Raw genomic sequence first — 25,245 nt, forward strand, 5'->3', positions numbered from 1 at the left:
AAATAAAGCTCTACGCCTGTGTAGTTCCTTGGAGTGCACGGAGCACATTCACTTTTAACCCAGTGGTGAGGAGAGGCAGCACCGAGACTGCAGGCAGCGGCCACGCACAGTGGTCGAGGCCAGTGGACAGCAGTGATGTGTACTAAACAGCAAGAAGAGTGGACAAAGTGGACACTAAGTGTGCACTTAGTGTGTTTTTGTCCACACTAAATGGACAAAAACAGAAATAGTGTCCAATTTTGCTGAACACTAAATGGGGACGTGACCTGACCTGGGAAGGAAGATTTTACAGATGGCAGAATCCAACTGCAGCTCCTGGGGACATGCATTTTTATTCACAGAATGAAGTTTTAGACATTTGCTCTCTATTTCTTACTGTGCTAGGTACTCTCACCTGGAGTGTATGTAATCTGCCTAATACGTGGGAAGGTAGATAAGCTCAAGACTCAGTTACCACTTTCCAGGAGATGAGCTGTAACTATCAGTCTGTAGAAAGAAGACTAGCAGACTCTATGGATTATCCTTATCTAAACACTAACTGCTCCTACATAAATGCAGTTGGTTTTAAAACTTAATCAACCATATGGCTTTGTTCATATCTTCACCAACACTATCATCTAAAACACAGGGAATTTTTTAAAGCAATACTATCCTCTAGAAAACAGGAAGACAAATGTAATTGATTTTCTAGAACCACAAAGTTCCCAGTTAATTGTATTAATTTTCTAAATATTAATGAGCAATGAGTTAGAGCTGTGAGGGTTCCACAGATATAAAGGCAATGTCTTGTCTTCAAGGAATTTAGAGTAGCATTGTTAAGACATAAATTTCATTGGGCAAAGTACTTTGCGGAAGTATAACTAAAATTTTACTTTTTGCCTAAATAGACATCTAAAGGATAATTTAAGAAATAACTGCACAATTCAACTCTAGATTTTGTGTGTGTGTTACAAGATAACCAGATGAGCACATCATAAATATCTGATCAACTTCTCAAAAGAATGATTGAATAAATTTTCTTATTTTCAAGTAGTCAATTATGACTTATAGTGACAAGATGAACATAATTCCTATACTGGGAGATCCTCTGGAGATTGCTCTATTTTATATGCTATTGTCATATAGTCTAAAATACATAAATTTGGGAGGGATGAATTGGGAGTTTGGGATTAGCAGATGCAAACTATTATGTACAGAATGGATAAACTATAAGGTCCTACTGTACAGCACAGGGAACTATGTTCAATATCCTGTGATAAACCATAATGGAAAAGAATATGAAAAAGAATGTGTGTATATACATATATATATGTGTATAACTGAATCACTTTGCTGTACAGCAGAAATGAACACAACATTGTAAATCAACTATACTTCAATAAAATAAATTTTAAAAAAATAATAAAATAAAATACATAAGTTTTATCGTGAGAAGTCTTTCAACCACTGGTGGTATCATTCTGACCGTGTTTTCTCTGGCATTTGAGGACCCTCACAAACTGTTACCACTCTAGGACTATGTTTTAGACCGGGTGCATGCTTATCTTCTCAATCAGACAAAAAAATACAGTCTGAACTTTACTGGGAACCAACCCAGTGATCAATAAACACTTATTGGCTCCTCCTCATTAGGGAGGATGCCCACACCCTTGCTCTCCGGGTGTGCATCTCTGCCTTGCTTCTGTCCTAACTAAGCAAACTGTTCCTCTGCCTGCTCTCCCACTTGTTGTTGTCCTATGTCTCTAATAATAAAGTACATGCTTTTACAAAAAGAAAAAAACACTTATTAACTGAGACATCATATGACATTCTCATTTTTCTTTCCAATTTTCTTTTACCCAAATCTAAAATAATGATTGTGCACATGACTTTCCAGGGATCCTCAGTGTTTTTATAGAAGCAAGAAATCTAACAGTTCAACAACACAGCATCTGCTAACAATCTCCCTGTAGTATTTTTACTGCCAGGATTCCTTCACTAGCATTTACAATGATTATAGACTTAACAAGTTTATTAAATTACATTGAAAAAAACTCTTTCCAGGTTAGAAGAATTAGTTGTTTTGTTGTTGTTTCAAACAACTTGCTCCTTCTTTATCCTCTTTTTGATATCTACCCAATGTTATCTTTTTAAAAATGAAAGTCTATAAAACATACTGATAAGTTATTCACCTTAGCCATTTTTCCTCAAGGGACTTTTAGCCTCCCTCCTAATGTTTCAAGAATGAGTAGAATCAACAAAGAAAGTTTGAGACCTTCGGGCTAGTGAGATATTTAACTTTCCTTCACATTCATTGATTATTTATTTTAAATATGAAAAGAAAAAAGCTTTACATAATTTACATGCAGCTTTTCATGGTAAATGTGTTTACAGTTAGGAGAAAACAAGCACAGAGTATACATGAATTTAATTACAGGCTTTAGTTAGTTCTGCTTATAGGATTGCCTTCATATTTAGGCACACAAGCTTTGAAAAGTGCTGAAGATACAGATAAGAGGCTGACCACACTTCCTGTTTCCCCAGACAGTTCTTGTTAATGCATGTTGTGTCCTGTCTGGTTAGTGCCCACTATTACTCTCCAGAGTGTTTTGTTTGAAGGATAAATTTATGATCATCCTAGAGATAAGCCATATTAAAATTGTGTGAAAATAATATTGTGATCAAAAGATAGTTGAGGGCTTCCCTGGTGGCACAGTGGTTGAGAGTCCGCCTGCCGATGCAGGGGACACGGGTTCGTGCCCTGGTCCAGGAAGATCCCACATGCCGCAGAGCGGCTGGGCCTGTGAGCCATGGCTGCTGAGCCTGCGCGTCCAGAGCCTGTGCTCCACAACGGGAGAGGCCACAACAGTGAGAGGCCCGCGTACCACAAAAAAAAAAAAAAAAAAAAAAAAAAAAGATAGTTGAACTACCTCTAAATAAAGATCAATTTTTCAAAAGACTTTCAGAAAATTTTTTTTCAATATTTTCAGTGTTGATCACTTGAATGTGTTACAAAGACATGTTCCAAAAATTCAGCATTGAATATGGAGTCATGACAATCACATCATTTAACTGGTTGAAAAGTCCTTGATTTCAAGCCATTACCAACTTTCATATATACACTTTCAAAGTTTTTGGAAATAAATAATTTTTTAAAATTCTCATTAAAAATGAGTCACTTAACAGGTCAATTTTATAAGATATTTTGAAAGATTTTTAGATTTTTGGAATCCTCTAGCAAAGTCAACAGTTGCATTAGAGTCTCAGAAAAAGAGTTGGTGTTCCATTATCTTAAACGAGGTAGCCTTTTTTGTCTGTGTGCTATGGACCATTCTGGACCACTTTTGAAGCCTATGAACCCCTACTGATAAATGTACTTTTTAAACGTATAAAATAAAATACTTAGTATTACAATGGAAACCAATTATATTAGAATACAACTATCAAAAAATCAAAATATATTTAAAAAAGCAAACATAAAGTAATAAATAAGCTTCTCATTTACTAATTAAATAATATTATTGAAAAGCAGGTCTAATAACTGCCATAATTACCAAGTAGTGATGAGCATAAATGATACTTTGAGGTTATATGCAATACCCATAGTGTGATCTGAAAAGTCACAAGTTCTGCTCATGCTACTGTGGTTTATCAACTACATTCACAATTGGAGAAAATTTTCACAAAGAAATTGGTGAAAATGAAGCTGTAATTTTTTTCCCAACCAAGTTCATGAGCTCTTTGAATTCTATTGTTACAGTACAACATTAAGAAAGCCTAGAGGTCACACTTGTTTATCATAAGTCCATAGTTAATTCATCAAACAACTACCTACCCTTGTAATCAGGCCACAAAAGAACATTTCTGAAAACTGAATGCTTTTTAACAACAACAACAACAAAAAAGGCTTTCACTCAAAATTCAGTTCCGATCAATTGTGAGTGACAGCTGTCCATCATAATGCAGTATAAATTGAATGTACTGAATGGAAACAAAGTCAGTGTTTTCTAGGATTTTTTAGAAACCAAAAACAAAGAGCCCCTAAAACACAGACATAGCATTTCATATTAAACAGTATGTCCCTTATCCCTATCACTGATATTTTAAAATCAAAGTTACATTTTTACAAATTTTTTTCTTCAGGTTTGCATTTTCTCATTTTAATTTAACAGCATAATATAGTCAGCGACTATTTAAGCTTTTCTTTCTCAGAACTTTGAATGATATCCAATAAGCAAAGACATCAAAAATACATATGCACAGTTAAGGCTCTCGGCCTCAGTGATTTTGCTGCCTAGAACAGACTACAAATGACTGGTAATTAAACACAGCCATTGCCTGAGAGACAAGGTTGAATTACAGATCACTGGAATCTAAAGGGACCACAGAAGCCACTTTGTCTAACCCTCACTTTACAAATGATGAACCAGAGACAATGAGAGTTTGAGGGACTTTCCAAGATGACCATGGAGAAGCTAGCCCGACAGTTAATGCAACACTCCCTCTAGCTCCCTACAAGGGCAAACTGTGTCCCTGGCTCCACTTCTATCAAAGTATTGCTATTGAGACAAGAGGTTATAATCAATTAGAAATGCATCTTATTTATAGATTTTTGCTCCCAAATATGAGAATTAGATGACTTAAATGGAGATCACATCTGCAGAACAGAGGTCTTTAAAAAATATTAAAAGATCAAGAATGTGCTCTAAATAGTTTCAAGGTCTAATGTATTAGTAATGTTAGTCTGACTTCTGAAAACCCAGGTTTCAATAGTCATCCCTTATTTTATTTTTTCAGATGGCCTTTTTTTTCCTAATTATAAAAGGAATACACATCCATTATAATAAATTTTGAAAACACAAAGACAAATGAAGAAGAAAATAACAAGAAGCCATATCCCCAGAGTGAAAGCCATATATTGGTAGTGTTGGCAATATTTCAGCATATTTCTTTCCAGATATAAATGTATATGTGAATATATAGCTATATAATGTAAACTTACATATTAAGATAATACTGTACCTAAAATTTTATAGCCTGCCTTTTCTCTTAGCATTGTACCATGATCATCTTCCCATTGAATTAAAATTCTTTCTAAAACTTCATTAATGTGAAAGTCTGTGTTTGGTGGTTATTAAAGTAATACAGTTTAAAGACATTATAATCAATAAAATGATCTCATTATATAATTTTCAATTGCTGGATTATGTAGGCTAGCATCGGATCAGGTAACTCTAATGCATTAAATTGCTCTAAATATTAAAAACATATGTTTACAGGATTATCTTTAGAAAAATTTAAGTGCCCAATGGCTAAAATCATTGGGGGAAAATGCATAATATCCCAGGAAATTAGAGAAAGGAAAACTCAAAGAGATACCTCCTGTTACTATTACATGTGGGAAGATTCAAAAAGGTACTACAACAGGAAATCCTGCCAGTGCTCTGTAAAGTCATGGAGGAACACAGTGCTTGGTCAAGGAAGCAGCAATTGGTACAAACATTTAGTGCCTGGCTCATGCAGGAATTCAATAAATATTTGTTGAATGAATAAATGGGAATCAATTTACCAACATGTATCTAGACACCTGAATATGATTATACCCTTTGACTGATAATCTTACTTAAGGGAATATATACCATATATACACTTGGTCACAACTAAATGTCCGGGACTTGTATGTTGATTAAGTAAATGACAGAAGTATAAAGAGCCATACAGACAATTCATACTGATTTAACAACTATATGAAAATTATGTCTTGCCTATACTATAATTCTTAGTTTTAAATGATTGAAATATTTAAAATATTGGTGTATTTAATCTCTTGGTATAAGATTTTATTTCATTCTTTTAATGAAATAATTGTTAATTTTAAAATTGAAGAAAATCACTGCGTTAAAAAAATTTGAGAAGCCCAGATGAAAAAACTATTATGCTTCTTCCAAAATATTTTCTTATAGTCAATCTCAAAGGTTTTGCCCACCTATTTGTCCTTGAATATCACAGAAGACAGGCAGAAGACTTCCTTTGATAGTCATCCCAATGGTGGGAGAAAACAGTCGTGATGTTCTCTTTTCCTAGTACCATGACTTAGAAAACTCTGAAACTTCCTCTTACCTAACCTTAGCCTAAGTATTAGAGAAGTTATTAAATCTAACACACACACTAACACACACAAAACTTAGAGTGGCAAGCTTTTAGAAACCAACACAACTCAATACCTCTATAAGCTCTGATGGTTCATGCCCTTCTTCCACCACAATTAGATGAGATCTTCCTTTCCTTTCATTGTCCCGAATGCCAATGGCAACCTGGCTGGCCTTCAGACGCTCATATTTGTTGCAAGAGGATCCACACCACTGGTAAATTTCCTAAAAGAAAAAGACAGATCTTTTGACCCCAGGAATACGTGGAGGACATTCAGCCCTGGTGTAATACACACTGTGATTAATTAGGAGAAAAACAAAAAGGTCTAAAAAATTAAATTAAATTGATCTATTGTTGAGGTATATATAATTTTATATATTTAATTTATACCTCATTCTGTATCCTGTTGCTTTCAGTTAGCATTATAAAGTAAGCATTTTTAAACATGGAAAATATAAATATATACCTCAGCATTCTCTGTGTATATAATCCACTAAGTACAATTTATAAAAGTAAATTTATATAAATTATTTAATTTTAGAATAATAAATCTAACATATTTCAGATAGTCAAGAATCTGTTATAGTAGGAATATGCTCTTGATGATCATAAAACATGACCTATCTCTTTTGTAAAGCAATTTAACAATTCTTATCAAGAATCATAAAAAGAGTTAAAACTCTGACCCAGTAATATCACTATCTGGAATTTATTTTAATAAGTTATTCATAAAGAAGAGAAAACAACACATGTACAAGGGTTTTTACTGATGTGATTATATTAGTGAGGCACTGGAAAGACATTAAATGTTCAACAATAGGATTACAGTTATATAAATTATGATATATAGAAAAAATACTTAAACATCAAAATTATACTTTAACAGAAATTTAGAAAAATGGAAACAGCAGTTTGGTATATTGTAAATTATATACATTAGTTGCCACTTAGATTAAAATATATATTTTAGACTTAGGTACAGTGTTCAGAAAGTATACAGTAACATGTAAAATAACAATAAAATGTCATTTTCTCCATTAAATGTGGTTTAACAAAAGAAAGAAAGAAATGTAATGGTACCCAGGCCTGGTAGGATGTGGGAGTGGGTATTATCACACACTATTTGGGCGGTAGATACTGACACAGGCTTTTTTTGAGGGCACTTTGGTGTCATACCAAAAAATTGTATATGCTTTTAAAATCAGGAAATTCCGTTTCTAGGAATCTATTTTATAGAACTATTCAAACACGGGATGCAAAAACAAAGAAACAAACAAAACAAACACAAATGCCCATCAACAGGGAGATAGCCATGTAAATGTCATTATGTGGATACTACAGACTATTCTTCAGTGGTTAGAAATTGAGGACAATGTTTAAACACCGATGTTAAAAATATCCAGGTATATCATAAATAACATAAAGCTGCAGAATAATACAGCTCCATTAAAGTACAGAAACAAAAATATAAGCTCTGTTTCTGCCTTTGCAGAAAAAGATTTTTAAAGATACACATTATCTTTAATACATGGGAAGGGGCATGTATTTGCATAAAGAAAGCCTTCAGTTTTTGCTGTATCTAAATCAGTGTTTTTTCCTTTTCTTTTTTAAATGTCACTCACATTTATTAGCTGCCTATTAGGAGCTAGATGTTGGGAATAAAGAGATGAATGAGCGAAAACTAGCAAGGAGAGACTGACATGTAGACAACTAATGCTAATAATACATTTGCACTACACTTAGTTTTCAAAACGTTTCCACACATACTTCCTGTAGTCAATCCGGAGAGGGGGTTGCTTTGTGGTTATTGCTTTGTGGTTAAGTACAATATAAAGGAGACAGACTTCAGCAGCCACTTTCTATGTGGCTTTATGTTTGCAATTTTTAAAAGAGGAAATAAATTAATAATAGCAAATAAAAGGGCACCCCAAAATTCAGAGAGACAGGCTCTTTTCTCTAATCACAAGACATTTCCAGTCCAGAGTCATTTCTCCATTCAAAAATAGTTCACTGATTACCTGAAATTGGGCAGGATCCCTCTCCCTGGGGGCACAAGGCCGGCAACAGTCTCTCTGTCCCCTTAAACTGGCCTCCCACTCCCATGATCCTGCTTCACTTCTTCCACATTCCTCTTCAAGAATAAAATATAAGTCTTAGGAATTCAAGCCTTTATAAGAAGTAAAAGAAAAAGAGACTGTGCTTTGCAATTCCTTTCATTTTAGAATCTAATTTAGTTACTCAACATTGTTAAGGGGTGTTTCTTTTCTGTTTTTCAAAGAATTGCATGCCGCTATTGTTTCCGCTCTAACCTATTTTCTATACCTGGGTATCTGAACGTGAGGCTCACATTTGAATACGAGGCCCAGACAAACAGTTACAAAGAGTGAAAATAAATGGTTCCCAATGAACGATTAGCCAACGTCTAATCACTGAGCATTAAAATCAGGTGGAGGAGTAAGGTGGTGATTATTTTTTTAAAAAAATGGATACCTCAGCCTACCCTTAGGGACTCTCAGGTGTGTTCTGGGCAGCCGCATTTATTGAATGCTCCCCAGATGATTCTAAGCATTAAACCAAGGCTGAGAACCTCCGCTGGTCCCCAGGAGCACGTTGTACCAGGCAGGTGTTACAGGAAATCTGTAATTTCTAGTTACCCAATGCAGTCAAGCAGGCTACTCTGCCAGTACACTTAGGCTCTTAGCTTAGGTTCCTTTTCTACCTTATTCCACGATATTTTGCAAATGATTCTTTTCTTAGTAGACCTGAGAAAGCAAACTTCCAATTTTTACATAACAGTGAAATATAGGAAGTGGATCAGAAGTGAGCTCTCTAGATATCTCAGGCTTGTAAACAATTTTCATTACTGATTTGCTCTGTATTTTTATATTCATCTAATAGATGTTTATATTCTCCCTACCTTAGTTGTATAAATGGCCTCTCATCCACTTCAAAGAGATTATAGAAAATCACACTAAATTTTTTTTTAACATCTTTATTGGGGTATAATTGCTTTACAACGGTGTGTTAGTTTCTGCTTTATAACAAAGTGAATCAGCTATACATCTACGTATATCCCCATATCCCCTCCCTCTTGCGTCTCCCTCCCACCCTCTCTATCCCACCCATCTAGGTGGTCACAAAGCACTGAGCTGATCTCCCTGTGCTATGCGGCTGCTTCCCACTGGCTATCTATTTTACGTTTGGTAGTGTATATATGTCCTTGCCACTCTCTCACTTCGTCCCAGCTTACCCTTCCCCCTCCCTGTGCCCTCAAGTCCATTCTCTATGTCTGCGTCTCTATTCCTGTCCGACCCCTCGGTTCTTCAGAACCTTTTCTTTTTTTCTTTAGATGCCGTATATATGTGTTAACATACGGTATTTGTTTTTCTCTTTCTGACTTACTTCACTCTGTATGACAGACACTAGGTCCATCCACCTCACTACAAATAACTCAGTTTCATTTCTTTTTATGGCTAATATTCCATTGTATATATGTGCCACATCTTCTTTATCCATTCATCTGTCTATGGACACTTAGGTTGCTTCCATGCCCTGGCTACTGTAAACAGAGCTGCAATGAACATTGTGGTACATGACTCTTTTTGAATTATGGTTTTCTCAGGGTATGTGCCCAGTAGTGGGATTGCTGAGTCGTATGGTAGTTCTATTTTTAGTTTTTTAAGGAACCTCCATACTGTTCTCCATAGTGGCTGTATCAATTTACATTCCCACCAACAGTGCAAGAGGGTTCCTTTTTCTACACACCCTCTCCAGCATTTATTGTTTGTAGATTTTTTGATGATGGCCATTCTGACTGGTGTGAGGTGATACCTCATTTTAGTTTTGATTTGCATTTCTCTAATGGTTAGTGAAAATCACACTAAATTTTATTAGTATCTGTAAAGCATTAAGGAAGTCTGGTAAAATGTGTTTAAAAAGAATTATAGCTAATGATAATTTTCTAAATATAATTATTATTTAACATAGAATTTTACAATATTCTTTGGATCCCAAAACATTTTCCATGATATTACTTTGGGTTGGGAGTTTTATGTGCAGTATCAATTCACAGATAAATTTAGTTGTAGAAAATATTCCTCACCATTGCTTAGAGACCAGTTTCAACCTTTAAAATAGCAAAAACATATCTAGGAAATACTCATAAAAATAATAAAACTTTTAATAGTGAAGTTTTCCTTTTAACTCAAAGATGACTAAATCACTAAAGAAAGTGTTACCAAAAAGTTTTTTTACTGAGCATGAAAATGAATGTTTTGTGTTATGCTTACTCTTTCATTACTTTCACCTTATTTTGTGCTATTTCTATAAGTGACATATTATCTTATTTACTAGACTTAATTTTCAGTGGCTAACTCAGACAAGAAATACAATAAAAGGTGGACTTTACTTTTAAATTGCTGAAAGCCAAAACTGTTTAAAAAATTAATTTAAAAACCCTTTTCATTCAATGCTAATTAATTTTTTATACAAATATAGTTTGTTCAATAATGGTAGCAGTACATTAAAACATGTTTTAAATTTTAAACAGAATTTGAGCAATTCACTAAATTTGAGCAATTTATATCCCACCACGTGTAGACGATGTGTTTAAGACATCTTATTTTAACAGAGCTGTACAGTGATGAGATGAATGTGTGTAGTACTATTAATAAACTGTGTTAGCCCAACACTTACTCTATTCAAAGGTAGTTGGTTAAGACTATTCACCACTCCGGGCACAAGGAAACTTTGTACTCAATCGGCCCCATGCTTGAAAAACTCTCCTATAATGCAACTTCACCTTTTTTTTAGAGGGCATGGGCTGAAAAAAAGAAATTCTGCATAGAGCTAGAAGATGTCTGAATTGATATGATAGGTTGATATGTATTATTACAACCAGAAAAAGTTTTCATTATATTTAAATTGTTTTATTTGTAATACTTTAATGGGATTTAGATGAAAAACCTTTCGTAAATCTGATTTAAGTGTACTAGACACTGAAAATTGTAGAGCAAACATGGTTTCAGAGGCAACTATTTTTACCTTGTAAGATCCTAAGGGATTTAACAACTCAACACTAAATGTTATATTTGGGGAGGGAGGGAAGGATATAAAAACTCCCTGTAAATATGGAAATATCCATTCAATTTAGAATGAAGTCCACTTAAATTTTGGCTGAAATTTGCTGACATGCATTTTGCTCACGGACATCCTCTAGTAGAAGTTTGTGAAACTATAATTAACTCAATGTACAAACTATTAAAGGAAAACAAAATCACTCTGGATAGTTCGAAAAGGAAAAAATAAGGGAGTAAAGAGAAACTGTTACTGGCAATTAGTTCGGACCACCAGTAACAAGAAATAAAAACAAGTGAGTGATATTCATAGAAACAACCACACTGCGGGCAGACCTAGAGGTTTCTAAAATTTCCTTTAAACTACATGGTTAGAGTTAACAAGTCAAACATCAAAGTGCAGCCAAACCTCATTTGGGGACAGGAAATAAGAGCAGAAATAAAACAATGGTCAATGATGCCCTTGAAGGGAGGCAAGATTAAAGGAGACCCCCAAACAGCCATGTGATGGTGACTCATAACATGGGCAAATAATTCAGATGGAATTGCTACTCTTTTGTCCTTTTCGAAGTTTTTTACTCTAAATACATCTAAAAGTTTATAAAATGGGTGGGGGCAGACTTCTTTCTCTCCCTTGCTTCTACTGGCTTTATTTTTCCTGTGTTTAGTTTTCCCTTAGATCTAGTTAACCAAATATAGAAGTTCATTCAGATACCCCTCTAGGCTGGAGATTCTCCAAGAACTGCTTAACAGCCACTATGGAAAACAGTATGGAAGTTCCTTAAAAAACTAAAAATAGAACTACCATATGACCCAGCAGTCCCACTACTGGGCATATACCCTGAGAAAACCATAATTCCAAAAGAGTCATGTACCACAATGTTCATTGCAGCTCTATTTACAATAGCCAGGGCATGGAAGCAACCTAAGTGTCCATCAACAGATGAATGGATAAAAAAGATGTGGCACATATATACAATGGAACATTACTCATCAATAAAAAGAAACGAAATTGAGTTATTTGTAGTGAGGTGGATGGACCTAGAGTCTGTCATACAGAGTGAAGTAAGTCAGAAAGAGAAAAACAAATACCGTATGTTAACATATATATATGGCATCTAAAAAAAAAAAGGTTCTGAAGAACCTAGGGGCAGGACAGGAATAAAGAGGCAGACGTAGAGAATGAACTTGAGGACATGGGGAGGGGGAAGGGTAAGCTGGGATGAAGTGAGAGAGTGGCATGGACATATATACACTACCAAACGTAAAATAGATAGCTAGTGGGAAGCAGCTGCATAGCACAGGGAGATCAGCTCAGTGCTTTGTATCCACCTAGAGATAGGGATAGGGAGGGTGGGAGGGAGATGCAAGAGGGTGGATATATGGGGATATATGTATATGTATAGCTGATTCACTTTGTTATAAAGCAGAAACTAACACACCATTGTAAAGCAATTATACTCCAATAATGGGGTGTGTGTATATGTATGGCTGATTCCCTTTGTTGTAGGGCAGAGGCTAGCACACCATTGTGGAGCAATTGTACTGCAATAAAGATGCTTAAAAAAATGTTAAAAAAATGATAATGTCTTCTGCAATACTTCTAGGACCTACCTTTTTTTTCTTAACTTTAAAACATTACCTTTTTTAGTTTTTGATAAACAAATGTTTATTTATATTCTATTTTATTGCTGTTTAAAGCCAAGCCAACTCAATATCCTTCAATGACATGTATACATGTTCTAAAAAACATCTCTGACTGAAGGATGTAAGTTGGATGCAGAGGGTATGGATGGTTACTGAAGGCAGGGCAACCAGAAAGGAAGGAGTTATATGTGAGGTAGGACAAAGCAGTGGTGATGGAGAAGAGGAGAAGAATACAGGGATTTATAAGGTTAAAGCCTACAGGGTCGGTCAACCATGCCTTTGGATGGGTACTAGAGGACCGGGAATGGGGGAAATGACTTGGACAATTCTAGCTTGGCTGCGGCAGTGATGCCATTTACTGGGACCAGGTGACAGCTTTTGGAGCATTCTTTTTGTAGCAAGAGAAGGTGAAATTGGGTTCTCTGTACTAGTCAAAGTATTTGGCAAATCATATATATTTATTTATCAAAAATAATTTCTTCCAGCCACAGAAGTAGGTGACTCAACTATTTTTAACTGACTTATTGGTTCTTCGAACATATGATTGTGAATTTCCCAGCACCATTAGACATTTCCCATATTGAAACGGGGACGTTCACTGTACAATATAATAATCTGGGGGTGGAGCTTAAAAAGAACCTACACCAGGACTTCCCTGGCGGTCCAGTGGTTAAGACTCCACACTTCCAATGTAGGGGGCATGGGTTCAATCCCTGGTTGGGGAACTAAGATCCTACATGCCTCACAGCCTGGGCAAAAAAAAAAAAACAAAACACACACACCCTACACCAAAGGCCCGTCCCAAAACCTTAAAATCAGAATCTTCAGGAGTCAAATCATAGGCATCAGTATTTTTAAAACCTCTTCTAAATGATGCCAGTGTGAAACCATGATTGAGAATTAAAATATAACTCCTAATACCTTGAGAGCCGTCTTTCCTAGGGCCCTCATCCATTCTCCAGTTACAGCCTGTGTGTAGCTCCATTCCAGCACTTCTCACATTCTACCTGGTCATACTTTGACTTGTGTACGTGTCTGTGTCTCTCACCGCTTCATGGTACCTGGAGGCCAAAGGCTATCTGGTTTTCATCTTTACACTCCAAGCACCCAGCATACACTAAGCACACACTAAATGCCATTCATCCATACTTTTATTGCAGGGTAAATTTCAGAGATTTAAAGTTAGGTTTATCTTTCCCATTATCTTTTTTTTGTGGCCTGAAGGCTCTCTCCAGTAAATCTAGTGGAATGCATTACTTTGGAGTAAGGACAAATTTATCCAGAACAAAGAAGATATTGCTCAGCTTTCAGTTTTAAAATAAGCCTTCTTAAGTCATAGTAGAGACAAAAGTCTGAAAGACAACATAGTTTTAATTTAAAAGAACCTTGATTTTCTTAGAGTTAAGTGTCCTGCAGGGGAGGAGTGAGGATGTGGTCTAGAAAGTTGGTTTTGCATATCGAGAGCCACAGTCTTGGCCTCAGGGGCCAGAGTGTATTGCAGAAACCACGGAGAAGGCAACAGTGTGAAATGGTATAAGACTAGTTTGTCTGATCCAAGAAAAGTAGGTGATTACAAGGGAACCAGGAAACTTGATCAGGTGCAATCAATTTTTGAGAAGAGCTCGGTAAATGTCTACTCCTACTTATCTCTCATACATTCATCCATGATCCCAAGCATTAGAGTAGAAACAACTCTGGGCAGTGTCCGGGCAGTTGGACCAATGGGTACTGGTAACCATTTGGATACACTGTCCCCACAACTCCAGTGTGGCATGGGAAAAACTAAGTAGAGTTCCCGAGAGCAGATGCAATAGTGGCTGATAGAACCAGAAAGGGTCTTGCAGTGGATATGTGGGCATCTCAGAAGACCAAAGTGACATCATGAATATTTTCTAGCAAGTGTTTTAGGACAGAGGCCAAAGCCCAGAGCTCAAGATTCAATGAAATAGTGATGCCTCAATGAAGCTTAGAGAGGAGGGAGGCTGAAGACTGCAAACCAGACTCATGCTTCCATTCTCAACCTTGTCCCCTATCCCAGGCAATAATATTACATATTCATCCTCTGGGATGGGGAAGGGGGTGGGTGGGATAATCTGATTTTCTTTAATGACAAACAAAATTCACCTTAATAAGTCAAGACACTTTTAACCTTCCTGTGGAAATAGAAGGTTGACAATAAAGCAAGGTTGAGTTATAGACTGAAAAAAAATTTGCATCTCTATACACATGACTGTATTTGAGACTGTGTGCTTTAAGCTGGACAGATAGACATTTGTTGAAATGTTTGTTGAGTGACTGTAAGTTCTGGGCCATAGACTAGGAACAAAGAGAGTGAGTGAGGCTAGTAAGTGAATGCGCAGGCAGTGTGGAAAGTGCTGAGAGGCAAGTCTCCGCATGGTGATAGGACAGTTAAGAGCGTGCCCAACTCTACAAGGTGTGACATGGGACAGGACAAGGGGGAGAGGGGAATTAGTGAACACATTATAAAGAAGGCACATCTGAGTTGAATTTGAGGGTGAGATGATATTGGATGCTTGGCAGAGAAAGGTGAGTAGAAGAAGAGAGTATTCTAAGCAAAGGAAACCTGCAAAAAAGCAAAAGCATGGCGACTTGAGGGAAAGTGTAAGGCACAGGGTCCTGAGACAGTATTGTGATGATGAAGAGGACAGAAAGCATTCAAGGGACACTTAGAAGGAAAAACAGACTGAATGTGATTGATCGCATGTGCAGCACTTGGGAGAAGTTGTCAGGATGTCTCCTGGATCTGGGGTTTGAGGGCCTGAGTGAGCATTGGTTCTAGTCACAAGAAAAGGACAGTAAGAGGAGAAATCATTTTGGAATGAGAGGGTGAAAGTGATGAGTTCTGTTTTTAGATTTATCAAGTCTGAGGTTCTCATGATATACACAAGCTGAAATATCTCGGAGGCAATCTGAAATACTGATAGAGAGCTCATGCAAGTGGTCTGAGCTGGACTATAATGCTGAGATTTACTAGGGGGTGAGCAGTTGAAGCTCTGGGTAAGGATGAGTTTGCTCAGGAAGAATGTATAAAGAAAAGACAATGATCAAAAGTAGAATCCTTAAAAAAGCAACAACTTGTGGCGGTGGGCAGACCATGTGAACAATGAGAAAGAGTGGTTTGAAAGGGAGGAGAAACAGGAAGCCAGGGAAGAAGTGAGACTGAAGGAAAAGGGAATAATCAAGTGTCAACTGAGCACAGGGGCAAGTGGAAAATGATCAGTGTCCACTGGATTTAGCAGAAGGCACTGATGCTCATAGGAAGAACAGTTTCAAAGAAATGGTGGTAGTGAAAGTCAGAAGACGTGGGTTGAAGGCCAACTGGTCAATGAGGAAGTGTAGGCTGCTTTTTCAAAGCAGCATGACTGACTATGAGAGAGGGCGGGATAGATTACAAATAGCAAAGGCAGTAGGGCAATGTTGCGTAACTGACCAAACAAGTTAACAAGGAAACAGAACATGCAGAACACCACGATTAAAAACTCACCACAGGTTCCTATTCCTGTGAAACATAATTCTCCACTAGTGGCTGGCTCTGACATGTATTTCTAAAAGAGTTAACGCCAGATCCCAAACTCTAAGAATATGCGCTTTTTTCATTATCATTCACTTCTGGGGTTACTGATGCTTTGTTGCAATATTGAGATGTAATTTTACTAATTTCTATATATTCCTCATATCTTTAAAAATAGTGGAAAGTAATGATTTATAAATTCACCAACATTAAAATATATATTTCAAAAGCATTTTCCAACAATTCAGTAAATTCCAAATTGCTGAAGTCTAGCCACATCCCATATTATTTTCTGAAAATACACTAAATATAAGACAACTTATCCAAATCATCCTCTAAAATGTTGATGTTGTAATTAAATGAATAATTTTACAATCTCATGCTTTAGGTTGAAAAGGTTATGCTGTCATGTCTAGAGAATATTTACTGTGGTCTAAAATCCTATCACAGTAAATGTTTCTAAGGTATATGGCACATCACCTTAATACCAGTGATTGTTTATCAAAAAAGGCTCACTTCCCTCAAACACAATCAAGATATGGAATTTAGGTTATATCCATAACCTTAGTGTTGGCCAGCTGGCTTTAGTTTGGTGACAGCTCTAGATGTTCAACCTATCTTTTTCATACCTGGGTAATAAAACAAGATTGAAGAGATGGCATTGGCTTCCCTTTGTGCCCACTAAAGCAGAAAGTGGTCATGAAATAATTAACTCAGTAACTGTCATAAAAATACTATGATAGAGAAAATTTTGATTCCCTTCTTCTTGGTTTACTGTGACACACCCTAAAAATAAAGTCCCCAAGGTAACTGCAAGATCTTATCACCTTTTAGAAACTTTTGGCGACATAACAACTGGTTAAAGGTTAATAACACAAACACAGATCATGTGGGTATTTGTTCTAAAGTACTTAGGAATCCAGGGCTTGATTCTTACTAGAATATCCCTGTGAGGTGTGGGAAAGTTCCACAACATAAGAGAAAATCAGCTTCAAGTATCTCTGCAACAAAATCATTCCAAATGTCTCTAACCAACCATGAGAGCAGGAGGTAACTTGAAATTCATTAAAGAAAATTAACTACATAAAATAAAGAAAATTTACTATTAAACAGGTGAATGTCCTAGAATCTTATTATAGAGACTCTGTCCCTATTACATGAGGCTGGATTTGTGGGGACTACTTCTATGCGTAGATATTACCTATGGGAAGAGAGTGTATGTTACTAGAGCTAGAATTGGTCTATCACAGCATTCAACTATCTAGCCCATTGTGGAAACTCAATACCTGTTCAACAAAATAATAAATAATTTCATTAATAATTCTACTTTCAGTAGATTCTAAGCCATATTAGACATAATCAATTCTGAATTCAGCAGATTCTGAAACTATTGCAAGACACTCTGTTACAGAGGCACATCAGCTTCTATACTACCAAGTTCACTCAGTGGAATGAAAAGGATGTGACAGGAACAGAAAAACGCAGGTCCTATCCCAGATCACCGCTCAACCTGCATTAACGCAAGTGACTTGCTCACACCTTCTAAGGCATTTCTTCCTCTGGTGAAACTGGGATGGTAACTGCCATTTCCAGATATGACTGTGTGTCAGATGGGACTGAATCAGAGTCAGCTAATGTCAGTAGTGTCATTAGAAACCACAGTTAAGGTGAAAAACAAAAGAAGGAAAAAGAAATAAGGAAGTTAAGGCTCCAAGAGGTTAATGACTTGCTCAAGATCAAAGAGCAGAGAGCTGGAAAGCTCAGTTGGATACTATTCATGACAAAGAGATTACTGCATTTGTAGAGCAATTACATTACACATAAAATACTTTTTTAGAAAAGAAACATTTTCAAGTAATGGCAGTGATGAATTACATTATCAGTGGGAAGTAGACAGGGGCCTCAAAGCTCATCTAATCAAATACCCGACTTTTATAGATGAGAACCTGAGAGTACACTAAACTTGGATGAAAACTGAGGTCCACTTTCTCCATGAACAATACCACCTCATATGTAAAATACTTTATAAATTATAGAGGGATAAAGGGCTATAAAATGTAAGTAGTTGAGGGAGACAATTATTGTGTATTGGCTTTGAGAGATTCTGAGTGCTGTTTTTGGAACTGCATGGCTTAATATACCTGATCATCTAGTTGTATAAGTTGTGGTTTTGGTTGCAGAGGAATGGAGGGAGAGACTAGTATCTGTTTTCTGCCTAGACCTGAAGGTTAGGACTTAAGCCTGGTTAGGGGAACAGGTTAGCATCTAAGGTTGAAAAGGATATTTCCATGAAATTCACTGTGAGATACAGGGCAAGAGTACTGCCATTTTGGGTGCAGATGTCTAAGTGTGACACTGGGAATTGTACTTCGGGCATTAATATCATAATTTCAACTGTGCACACAGCCGGTATAATCCAAGACAGTCGAATTATACATTAGCAGTAATAAAACTAGAGGTGTATCTTAACTTAGGGAACCCAAAGAAGCTTAGGCTGTTTAGACTAATCCTATATTAATTTTAAATTCTAGAATCTTTGCTTCCTGGGGGAATCAATTTCCCCCTCAAGCAATGTTTTCCCACAGACACTTAGGGACAAAAATAATTAGAGGAAGCTCTGTTCAAGGAGAAGGGGAAATACATTAAAATTTTCAATTTCTGCTCTATGGTAGGAATAACTAAATCACTACTCCATTCTAAACCTGTCAAAGAAAATAAAAACTTTGAAGTCCTGCTTTCTGTGTCATTTAAATACTTGCCAATTAGTCATATGATATAATTGCATCTCACATAAACATGACCTTTTTCTAAGTGTGTAGAAAAAGTGATTATCTTCCATGACACATACATCTGATTTGATCTGAAGACAATTTACTTTCCTTTAGACATCTCCATGTGTGTATAAAACTTACAGTGCCAAGGTCAATGATGAAGCAGTCACCCTTGTTGAAACTGTCCCAGCTTAGGGGAACTTCTGTGGCCCTGACCACTCTCCGACCTTTCACATGCAGGAGCCTCTGGGTGGTCAAGTCATTTGTGAGAACATGATTGAGTCCCGACGCCACACCTCCAGCCTGATCAGTGGAAGGAAGATAGAAAACAAACAAACAAACAAACAAAAAAGGATGAGGCTTCAAACTAGACACAGCAGCTTAGAAAACCACAGGTGTTGGTGCCAAGCTGCCTGTTAGGCCAAGATAAAATACCCACTTAAGTGCACGTGAAAAATTAAATATGCAGAAGAGAATTTCCTGGCAAATCAACAGATTTTTGTTTTGTTTTGTTTTAGGCTCTTTGTCCTTCCTATTTTAACCATTCAATTTAATATTGCAAATATTTACTGAAAACCTTCCATGTTTAAAACCTGCTACATAGGGCTTCCCTGGTGGCGCAGCAGTTGAGAGTCCACCTGCCGATGCGGGGGACATGGGTTCGTGCCCCGCTCCGGGAGGATCCCACATCCCGCAGAGTGGCTAGGCCCGTGAGCCATGGCCACTGAGCCTGCGCATCCGGAGCCTGTGCTCCGCAACGGGAGAGGCCACAACAGAGAGAGGTCTGCGTACCGCAAAAAAAAAAAAAAAAAAAAACCTGCTACATAAACAGAAAAGAGCTGTAGCTCTTGTCCTCTGGGAACTAATGATTCTCAAACCATTGAGTGAGAAGGCAGACAAGGATTTCAGAAAAAAAGGTGACAGGAGGTTAACGGCGAGTCAGAGGTCAGAAGTACAGATGAGAGCCTAGAGAACCAGGCAGCCCAAAACTCCCACGGTCACAGCCTCAGGTCAGAGAAGGGAGCCGAGCGCTGGCCAGGTATGGACTGCTCCTAATTTTGGTCCTTGTTTTTTTTACATTAAAAAATCATCTGTTTTATTTATTTAGGTAAAAAGAGTTTACAAAATATGCCATGCCTAAGTATTTATACTCTAAATCTGGTTGTACATCCCCAACCAAAACAAAATGAAAATCAAAGTACAACCACACTAAATTAAGAAATGCTGAAGGAAAACAGATTAACTGTATCAAGCACATCCTCTTGCACCATTTGAAATCAGCTTTTCCCTTTTTCATCCTCTTCCCAAATTAAATGTTAAGGACAATAATCTTTATTTACTTCCATAACTAACTATGAGGTAATGTGCAGAATAAAGGTGCGGTGTAAATAAAACTTATTTATTGATCAAAAGCCTCCCTGATAATATGGTAAGAAAATTAGCAGTATAAGAAGCCTATAAAATAATCCAACTTTCAAATTTATTACATCAACATTATACAGTAAATCCAAAGAAAGAAGTAAAGCTTCATATGTAATCAACAGCACATTCTTTAAATTTCCATTGACTTTAGACTTCTCCCCTTCTCCAAAAGGCCCTCATGAATAAAAAGGTTTTGTTAGTATATGCTAAATGTTGACTTCCAGACAATTACAACCACAAGCTTTTACAAATGTATAATAATTTCCCACTTCATAATTTTAAAAAGATTGCCGTATTTCTTGACTGCACAAAGTATTATACAATAAAAATAAATTCAAGTTTTTCACCTACATATTACTGTGCTTGGCTGCCTTAGTTTTTTTAAATAAGAGGTACACTGCAATCTGATCAAAAAATAGCTTAAGAACACTGTGTTCTGTAAAAAAGTTATAAAATATAGAGTTGACTTAGACTGAGAATACATATATAACATTTTGGATAATTTCATATGGTGAACTATCAGAGCATATATAGTCTGTGAACATTTAATGGTATTTTAAAAATTAATTTTGTCTCTAATATTTGATGCCAAAAATGCACAAAAGAAAAACTTTTGTTTCATACATGTCTGTATCAGACATGAATACTGTGAATACTGTTTGAACGACCTCTGGAAACTCCCAGCCTCTTTCTACCTATTCTACAGAATGAAAGCAAGGTGGATGATCCTTTAAATAAAGGGCACCATAAATACAGTTTTACTGGCTGACAGATGTCTGATTGTTGCTATTTACAATCATGATTCGGGCTGGGTCTTGTTCAGCTTGGGAAAGGTGCTTAGCCAGAGATTTAATATAAGGAAGTAGTAGTAAGTAATTATTTATTTTTTATTTTATTTTATTTTATTATTTATTTTTGGCTGTGTTGGGTCTTCGTTGCTGCACGCAGTCTTTCTCTAGTTGAGGTGAGCGGAGGCTACTCTTCGTTGCGGTGCGCAGGCTTCTCATCGCAGTGGCTTCTCTTGCTGCGGAGCACGGGCTCTAGGCGTACGGGCTTCAGTAGTTGTGGCTCACGGGGTTGGTAGTTGTGGCTCGCGGGCTCTAGAGCTCAGGCTCAGTAGTTGTGGTGCACGGGCTTAGTTGTTCCGTGGCATGTAGGATCTTCCCGGACCAGGGCTTGAACCCCTGTCCCCTGCATCGGCAGGCAGATTCCTAACCACTGCACCACCAGGCAAGCCCAGTAGTAAGTAATTAGTCCTCTATAACCCCTCCCCAACTCCCTATAAAACCTCACAGAGGAAAAAAAAACTCAAGTCGATTAAATGACATGGGAAGATGATCTTAATGTTTCCTAGCTGCATCTTTATCTTATATATAGCAACTAAATGTGGTTGTTACTGACTTGGGAATGGTAGACTTGGCCAAGTTTTACGCATTTCAAATAGACACAATATCCTTTCCATAGAGTATTCTTAAATTAAAAAATTCATCTGGGCATTTGAATGATTTACTTATGTTGAGAGCATCATAGCATCATGGTTACCAGCTTAGGCACTGAAGTCAGACAATCACCCAGTCACACAGCAGCTGTGAGAGCTTGGCAAGTTACATAGTCTCTCTAAGCTTCCATTTACTTATCTTAATAGGATGATAATGATAGAAACTGCACCACAGAGCTGTTTTTCAGATTAAATGCGATAATACATGTGAAGTGCTTATTATATTCCTAGAAGCATGAAATTAAGTATAATATAATAATCTTTGCTGTTCCGGGTAGTAAATGAGCTCTGCTTCCACGTTTCCTATCACGTATTGTTGCAACTACACACGCTGTCATCTGCTCAGTGCCACTAGTGATAAGACAGTAAAATTATTTTTTTTGCTGATAAATTTGACCTCCATTTGCAAACATCCTCTTTCTAAAAAATGCTGATCTGTGGTGGTTTTAATGTTGATAATTAGAAGATAATTATCCAATAATTGTAAAATTACTTTTATCATATCCACTTTTAAGTATGTAACCAGAGTTTTGATTTCAGAAGTCCCACTAATAGGCAGAAGGATTAATAATAGCATAAAACCCGAATGATGGCATATGTACTGTAACATACGTATTTTTATTATTTAATTTAATCCTTAATCCTTACAACACCTACACAAGAAAGCTGTTGTTACACCCGTTGCACATTTGAGGAAACTGAACACAGAAAGCTTATATAATTGCCCTGAGGCAAACAAGCCACATGTGGCAGAAATGGGTTCATAACCAGGATGATGGCACAGTACATGCTTCTAGTAACTACAAGCCCCAGCTTATTCAAAATCTTGGGTTCACTGACATACGAGATGTTTCAGGATCATTTCACATAAAAGTAACTCGTGAATTAAATAAAATAAGAGGTAATAGTTTCATATTTAATAGTTTCTGGGCTAGAGTAAAAAAATGATTTCAAGAGAGAGAAGAGAACTTTTAAGTGTTTTGTCCTGATCCCCATGGCATCACAAAATATTCAACTAAGGCTCTGATCAGGAAAAAGAATAAATAAACCGGGGCATCATAGTAGGCAAATTTAGTGTATATTCAGAATTCTAGTTTAGTTATGAGGTTTTAGGTCTTCACTGGGCTAATATGGCAGACGGGTGGGGTGGTACGGTCTGCAGAACACCTGTTGGAGACGTTTGATTTTGAGAAAGATTGCTTCTGGAGTGTTTGTCTAGAGAAGGTGTTCCTCACACTTTAACTGAACACTCTTGGAGGCAGGGGGGATAGTGAAGGATGGCCAGTCTGCAAGCGTCACTGAGAGAATTCCAGGAAAAGCTATCCTTTGCTGAAGGTCGCCTTAAAGGCACAGACTATTTAATTATTTGGGATTTTGTTTGTTTGCTTGTTTGTTTGTTTCAGAAGTAAAGCCATTTGATGATTATTGTTTCAGGCCAAAACACATAAATTCTATGTGTGTGTATGGGGGGGTGCGTATGCCAAGTGTATGCGTAGGAGTTTGTGAAGCTCAACCACACATATGTTCAACTCAGTGGTTTCATTTGTATCATTTCCAAGATCAAATTACACTATTTGGGAAATGTGTGTATAGTACTTTGTATTAACTGAAGTTATAATTGTTATAAATATTGTACTAATATATTCCAGAACAACTTAAATTCCCAAGTTGTGGATTATTTGCAGCAAATTAAGTGATTCTTTTGAATAGAAAAAATGAAAACTATTAATGCCCAAGTTGCCCATATTTACTTAGCATCATTAAAAATTAACCTATCAGGGGCTTCCCTGGTGGCGCAGTGGTTGAGAGTCCGCCTGCTGATGCAGGGGACACGGGTTTGTGCCCCGGTCCAGGAAGATCCCACATGCTGCGGAGCGGCTGGGCCCGTGAGCCATGGCCGCTGAGCCTGCGCGTCCGGAGCCTGTGCTCCGCAACGGGAGAGGCCACAGTGGTGAGAGGCCCGCGTACCACAAAAAAAAAAAAAAAAAAAAAAAAAAAAAAAAAAAATTAACCTATCAAATGAAATTAAGTCAGAATATTTCACACATTATACCATATATTCCACAAACATTTATCAAGCACCTATTATGGGTCTCGAGAGTGCTGGGGATATATCAGTGAACAAAACAGATTAAAACAAAAACAAAACAAAACAAATAACCCTGCCCTCAATGAACATTCATTCTATGAAGATATGAGGCGTGGATGGATAGGAAAAGAAGAGGGGGTCATAAAACAGTTTGAGAGAGGTGCTCACCTTGTATTTCAGACCGCCTTTGAAGTAGCCAACAAAATCCATAGACTCATAGCCTTGAAGTTCTCTATTCTGCACGGGCTTGCCACCCAAATAGTCATCCATCTGAACAGTAAAGATGGCAGCTGCTGTGCTTTCATCCTGAGTACACTCCTTTCCTGAAACAGCCAATGACAGCACCTCATTTATCAAGCAAGAAACAGGATTAAGGCAGAATTTCTGATAAGAAAACACTCAGAAATTTTCTTTGAATTATATGCCAATACAATAAATTTATGCATAAATTATTCATCTTCAACAGATCAGCAGAAATGGTATAATATAAAATATTATTTTAATAACTAAAAGAATTGTTTTGTTCCCACTTTCCAATTCTTTTTTTTTTTTTAATTTTAAAAGAAACGCCGCTGTCAGACTATGTTCAGGAAAACACAATAATATATTCCAGTAGGATTCACATTCATTTGGTATAGTCAATGATAAGGCTATGAAAACATTTTTCAATTGTTTTAGCCTTTCTCAGAATTAATCTCCAGGCTTCCAAAATGCCAATATGCTAATATTTGTAAGGAATACAAACATCATGGGCCAGAACTAAACAACACTTTGAGAATGGGAAAATGGATGTAACTTGACTTTACCACTGTTTTTGAGTCCACTTGTCCCCACTTCACTATCTTATTGGCATAAGATAATATTCTCGGAAGGAAAAGGGAGGGTAAAGGAACCAGAATGCTAACATCTTTTGAATGTTAACATATGCAATATTACCCTGGGAATTTAACACACAACACACAGTTAATTTTCATAATTCTAATGCAGATCCCATCCAGGCAACCTCACTGAGGTCCAAACACCAACTCTTAAACCCAGTGTCTTCGATGTACACAAAGATCAGAGCCAGGACAGCCCTGATG

General features: G+C 36.8%; 1 protein-coding gene across 1 annotated transcript in view; it reads right to left on the minus strand.

The window, feature by feature from the left end:
• SCIN (scinderin) overlaps positions 1 to 25,245 on the minus strand; it is a gene marked incomplete at its 5' end in the record, with an annotated part of 81,142 nt that overhangs the window by 49,676 nt on the left and 6,221 nt on the right. The window contains 3 exons of the mRNA XM_082632479.1: positions 6,204 to 6,353; positions 19,296 to 19,457; positions 24,332 to 24,486. Coding sequence (XP_082488605.1) covers positions 6,204 to 6,353; positions 19,296 to 19,457; positions 24,332 to 24,486 — 467 coding nt within the window. The remainder of the gene's footprint in view (positions 1 to 6,203; positions 6,354 to 19,295; positions 19,458 to 24,331; positions 24,487 to 25,245) is intronic.

This window comes from Mesoplodon mirus, assembly GCF_964341445.2.
Source record: "Mesoplodon mirus genome assembly, chromosome: 9".
Classification (NCBI taxonomy): Eukaryota; Metazoa; Chordata; class Mammalia; order Artiodactyla; family Ziphiidae; genus Mesoplodon; species Mesoplodon mirus.